This window comes from Theropithecus gelada, chromosome 7a (assembly GCF_003255815.1).
Source record: "Theropithecus gelada isolate Dixy chromosome 7a, Tgel_1.0, whole genome shotgun sequence".
Classification (NCBI taxonomy): domain Eukaryota; kingdom Metazoa; phylum Chordata; class Mammalia; order Primates; family Cercopithecidae; genus Theropithecus; species Theropithecus gelada.
This window is the reverse complement of record NC_037674.1, coordinates 48,773,855-48,780,087: the sequence shown is the minus strand read 5'-3', so window position 1 is coordinate 48,780,087 and position 6,233 is coordinate 48,773,855. Positions and strand designations below refer to the sequence as shown.

The 6,233-nt window shown below is 41.4% G+C and overlaps 1 protein-coding gene across 4 annotated transcripts in view; it reads right to left on the bottom strand.

The window, feature by feature from the left end:
* Window positions 1–6,233, bottom strand: part of NEO1 (neogenin 1) — a 261,042-nt gene that overhangs the window by 177,879 nt on the left and 76,930 nt on the right. For all 4 annotated transcript variants that reach the window (XM_025390047.1, XM_025390048.1, XM_025390051.1 and 1 more), the window contains 2 exons: window positions 5,304–5,579; window positions 1,553–1,706 (listed from right to left, as the gene is read on the bottom strand). In XM_025390047.1, the coding sequence (XP_025245832.1) occupies window positions 1,553–1,706; window positions 5,304–5,579 (430 nt within the window). The remainder of the gene's footprint in view (window positions 1–1,552; window positions 1,707–5,303; window positions 5,580–6,233) is intronic.

The following is a 6,233-nucleotide window of genomic DNA, read 5'->3' as shown; positions in this document are numbered from 1 at the left end:
CAAGCTCCGCCTCCCGGGTTCACGCCATTCTCCGGCCTCAGCCTCCCCAGTAGCTGGGACTACAGGCGCCCGCCACCTCGCCCGACTAGTTTTTTGTATTTCTTAATAGAGACGGGGTTTCACCCTGTTAGCCAGGATGGTCTCGATCTCCTGACCTCGTGATCCGCCCGTCTCGGCCTCCCAAAGTGCTGGGATTACAGGCTTGAGCCACCGCGCCCGGCCTTTTTTTTTTCTTTTTTCTTTTTTGAGACGGAGTTTTGCTCTTGTTGCCCAGGCTGGAGTGCAGTGGTGCGATCTCGGGTCACTGCAACCTCCATCTCCTGGGTTCAAGTGATTCTCCCACCTCAGCCTCCCGAGTAGCTGGGACTACAGGCACATGCCACAACGCCTGGCTAATTTTTTGTATTTTTAGTAGAGACAGGGTTTCATTGTGTTAGCCAGGATGGTCTTGATCTCCCGACCTCGTGATCTGCCCGCCTCAGCCTCCCAAAGCGCTGGGATTACAGGCGTGAGCCACCGTGCCCAGCCCAATTTCTCATACTGATTGTGCAATGGAAAAACTACTGTCAACGAAATGCATATGAGAATGAGTAAGAAGACTCAGGCTACTCAGGACCAAAGCTCCTGCAAAAATTTAGGGAAGAAAATCCTGAAGCGATTCCTCAAGGATCTAGAACTAGATGTACCATATGACCCAGCCATCCCATTATTGGGGATATACCCAAAGGATTATAAAACATGCTGCTATAAAGACACATGCACACGTATGTTTACTGCGGCACTATTCACAATAGCAAAGACTTGGAATCAACCCAAATGTCCATCAGTGACAGACTGGATTAAGAAAATGTGGCACATATACACCATGGAATACTATGCAGCCATAAAAAAGGATGAGTTTGTGTCCTTTGTAGGGACATGGATGCAGCTGGAAACCATCATTCTTAGCAAACTATCACAAGAACAGAAAACCAAACACCGCATGTTCTCACTCATAGGTGGGAACTGAACAATGAGATCACTTGGACTCGGGAAGGGGAACATCACACACCGGGGCCTATCATGGGGAGGGGGGAGGGGGGAGGGATTGCATTGGGAGTTATACCTGATGTAAATGACGAGTTGATGGGTGCTGACGAGTTGATGGGTGCAGCACAGCAACATGGCACAAGTATACATATGTAACAAACCTGCACGTTATGCACATGTACCCTTAGAACTTAAAGTATAATCAAAAAAAAAGATAATTTCAAAATATTCAACAGGGCCAAAAAAAAAAAAAAAAAAATCCTGAAGCCTTAAGCTGAGTACACTGCGGCTTCAACAGGAACAAAGGGAATAATTAATTATCTCTTAATATTTTGAAATTATCTTTTTCTTTAAATATCCTAATCATATATATCACATAAACATATTTCAAGGATGATATATGAGCATTATGATGTGTTTAAATAAAGTTGATAATCTTTTAAAATTAGTCAGTAGTCCCAAATGGGATTAGACAAAGTCTTAAGCTAAGGCTGAAAAAGGCTTTTAGGCAGACAACACTTACCTCTCTGTGTCAAGTGCCTCCTCATTTTTCATCCATTTAATGGTTGGAGTAGGAAGTCCTGAAGCAACACATGGCAACACTACATCCTGACCAATGACTCTGACTAAGGGAGAAGGCTGTTTCAAAAACACCAAGTCTGATGTCACCTCAGTATCTAAAAGAAAAAAAAAAAAGCCAAAACAAAACAACAAATTAACAAAAGACAATAATTAAATAAAGGACAAAACAAGCCGGGCATGGTGGCTCACACCTGTAATCCCATCACTTTGGGAGACTGAGGAGGGAGGACTGCTTGAGCCCAGGAGTTTGAGACTAGGGTAGGCAATATAGCAAGACCCCATCATTACCCCCACCCACACACACACACAAAAGACAGAGCAATTTACCGCTTTAATCTTGAGGAACGACTAGTTCTTATTCAGTCTGTGTGGCTTTATATGACAAAATATTTTAAGCAAAAATAATATAAAGATTTCCATTCAAATTAGCAAACACTTCTCAAACAAATTCTATGTGCAAAGCATTGTGCTAGCCTCTTTAGGGGTCTTAAGGACATATAACGTACCGCTCCTGCCTTCAGGGTACGTACTTCTCAATCAATTGAGGGATATTTGACATGAATCCCCTTCACGTTGAAAGATAAGATAAAAGCCATATGAGTGGTACAAACAGCGGAGACTGAGTAAGCTCAGGACCCTTGGCATCTTCCTCCTTGGTATCCTTATCCATAGTCACAGGGATAAGATGTTTCCTTTCTTTCCTGTATCTGTGTATTATTTCTGAAAAGCTTTCAGAGTTTCATCTCTTTAACTTGCTCACTTAGTCTGTCAATCCCTTGATTCTGTAATTGAGCAACCATCTAGCTACTACTATATTTGTATATTTCTTATTCAGACATTAGAATTAATGTGTGTTCACTTTATAGAGTTGTCCTCTTGTGGAAACATGGAAAGGCCACACTCTTGTGGGCAGAAGATAGAGTTCTCTCCTCAATAGGGTAATATTAACTTAACATTGAGTTTTGACAAAAAAGGTCTCAGGCCAAAGAGATGTGACTCTTGTGCTCACATGCTTTGGAAAAGATGTTCTACAGCCATGATAACAACCTCCAGGACTAGCCTTAAACTTGTCTAACCTATTAGTGACAGTCCTGTGGCCATGGTAACAAGGAAACATTGCCTAATCGATTACTGACAACTCACAAGGGTGAACGTGCCTTTGAAAGCCAAACAAGCTCAGGCTTTGAAAGTCAGCCAACTAATGGTACAGTCATTTGTTTTTAAGGTTGACGTTAACTTGCTCCCACCTCCGTAATCAACCACAAAATATGTTTCTATGACTGACATTAATCCACCTCCGTCTCTTAACCAGTACAACCCAAAACAATGTCTTCTGAAAAATTCTACAGGAGATCAGGACTTAGCTTTGCTCAAGACAACTATGTTTGACGAGCACAACTCTCCCTTACTTAAGTAAGCAAAATATTCCACGTTATGTTTTTGTTTCAGATGTTGAGTAGTGATCTCATCTTTTGACACTACAAACCTTGTTTTCTTGGATCCCATTTTGAGGATTTGCTTAAATGCTACCCTAGGTGTTGAGAAGTTCTTACCTCTGTCATGTAAAAGCAAGTGAGCAAGCAGGCTGAACGATATTGGTATATGGCAATAGTTCTTTTTTAAAATTCACCTTGAATTACTTAGGTATATTTTAATCAAATTTTGATAAGAATCAATTAAACAAATTCATAGCAAATATTACTGGCTTCTATATGCCAGAAAGTGTTTTTGGCAGCAGACAAAATTCCCTGCTCTGGTTGAGTTTACGTACTAACGAGGGAGAGAGACAAGTAAGATCGAATATGTCTGATGGTGATACGTTCTGAAGTAAAATGAAGGTAGAAGGAGAAAACACTGGGGGTGGAAATCAAAGATTGTTGTTTTAAACACAGTGTTCAAGAAAGGCTTCACTGATAAAGTGATATTGGAGCAGAGAGGTAAGAGAGTGACCCAGGCAGGTATCTGAGGAAAGAGGATTCCAGGTAGAGAAAATGACCAAAAGCATATCTGGAGTATCGCAGAAACATAAAGTGATCACAATCTTCGAGTGAGGGAGAGAAGAGTAGGAGATGTGACAGGTGAGAGAAAGCAAGAAAGTGGTATTAAGATTATAAATCTTTTCAGGCCAGAACTTTAACTCTGAATGACACAGAAAACCATTAGGGAGTTTTGAGCAAAGGTGTGACAAGATCTAATAATATACACCTTACACTGGCCACTGTGGCTCACACCTGTAAGCCCAGCACTTTGGGAGGCCAAGGTGGGAGAATCACTTGAGCCCAGGAGTTCAAGGCCAACTTGGGCAATACGGCAAAATCCCATCTCTACAAAAAATACAAAAAATTAGCTGGATGTGGTGGTGTGAACTATTAGCCCCAGCTACTCGGGAGGCTGAGGTAGGAGGAACACTTGAGCCCAGGAGGTCAAGGCTGCAGTGAACCAGGATCACACCACTGCACTCTAGCCCGGGTTACAGGGCAAGACCCTGTCTCAAGACACACACACGCACACACGCGCACACACACACTTTAAAAGATACTGTCCTTGCTGAGAATATACTGAGACAGAATTGACGAGGGATAACGACAAAAAAAAGAACCTGGATTTTTAAAAAGATCAGTTGAAGGGCTATTAGGAACACCCTCAAGAGTTGCAGCTCACAGTCCTGCTTTGCAAACCCATCCATAGGTTTAAAATGAGCCTATTTAACAGACATAGAACTCTTCCCAAATAATGTAGGGATGGTTCAATTATATTCAGAAACTCAAATTTGAGATGAGAAATATGGAGGGGGCACCTAGCAGTAAGAACAGAAGGTAAACAGTCATGAAACACCAAAAGGCTAGAGGGGCTACGATGAGCTACAAGTGGGAGGAAGTTATGAGTAAGCAGAAGTTATACAGTGAGAAAAGATATACAGAATTGATTATGAGGAATGCCAGAAGGGGCAGGAACTGAGAAGACACACAAAAAGAAAGACTCAAATAGGAGCTGAGTTTACACTAAAATGGGGAGTATAAAGATCCAAGGACTCTTGCCTGCCATTGCCTCTAGAGCCACCATGTTAACACTTACCACCCAACCCATCCCTTATACGAACTAGCCTGGATGGGTATCTGATTTGTATAAGTGAAACGATCTAACAATAAAAGTATCCTATTGTTGGGGAGAAGGCTTGACAAAAGATACAGAGCTAAATTTTTAATAATGCATTCCCTAAAGAGTGGATCTTCTGGCACATTTTCTTCTTTTCACTCCTATAAGAAACTGAGACTCCTTATGCTGACAGTAAAATGTCATACCACATATTAACATTGGTTTTTTTTTTTTTTTTTTTGAGATGGAGTCTTGCTCTATTACCCAGGTTGTAGTGCAGTGGCACAATCTCGGCTCACTGTACCCTCCACCTTCCGGGTTCAAGCAATTTTCCTGCGTCAGCCTCCAGAGTAGCTGGGGTTTCAGGCACCCGCCACCACGCCTGGCTAATTTTTGTATTTTTAGTAAAGACAGGGTTTTGCTATGTTGGCCAGGCTGGACCTCAGGTGATCCACCACTTCAACCTCCCAAAGTGCTGGGATTACAGGCATGAGCCACTGTGCCCGGCCAATATTCATTATTTTTAAAAATTCTAACAGAACAATGTTTACCCATTCATAAACATAAAACCATCAGTCCTGATAATGAGTTAATACCTGGAAGAACCTTCAATTCAACTTCATCACTATACTTTGGTGGCCCACCACTTTCCACTACGCAGCGATAAAGCCCGCCATCTCCTTCAGTTGCATTGCTGATAACCAGCATTCCACTTGGAAGTTTGATAACTCTATCATCCAGAAGAACGGGGTGTCTGTTCTGTTCCCACCTCACAAATGGGACCAAATCTGCATTAACTTCACAATTCAGAATTGCGCTGTTCCCAGCATAAACTGAGGAAGGTTCTGGTTGGCTGGTAAATCTTGGAAGACCTGGACAATAAAGGAAAAGAAGAAATAAAATTTAATTAAATATTACTTTAAAATTTTGTCTTGGGGGCCAGGAGCAAGTCAGCCCACATGGCTACAACATATGGCAGAACCAGGGTTGAGAAAAAGGTCCACAGAAATTAGCTAAATACAGGAATACTGGGCAAACAAGTAAATGCATTAAGGATAAATGGAATCAGATTCCTCACAGTTGGAGAAGCAAGGTACAAACATTGAAAAGGAGATGGGTAGAATAAGTCCTATGGTACTGGTCTAGAATGGAGGTATCAGTGTAAACGTCATGGTTTTATATAATTATAGAAATAAAAATCTATATGGGTGCCTATGTATGTGTGAAATATTTATACATTTTGTCATTACATATTCATTGCTATACCTATATACATATATACACCTATATACTTCCTAGCCCTGTCCACAGAGAAGGTCCAGCATCGATATCACTTCAGTAGCAATGGTACATATGGTGTCTCTACCTTTTCTAAATAACATTCTTGGAGAAATGCCCAATTCTAAGAGTGCAGATGGAGAGAAAGTACAAGATGAACCTGGGACATCTTACAACATAAAGAAAGAAAAGTATCCAAAGAACAATGAAGACATATCAGAAGGGCATAGAAGTCAGACTGAAGGGAG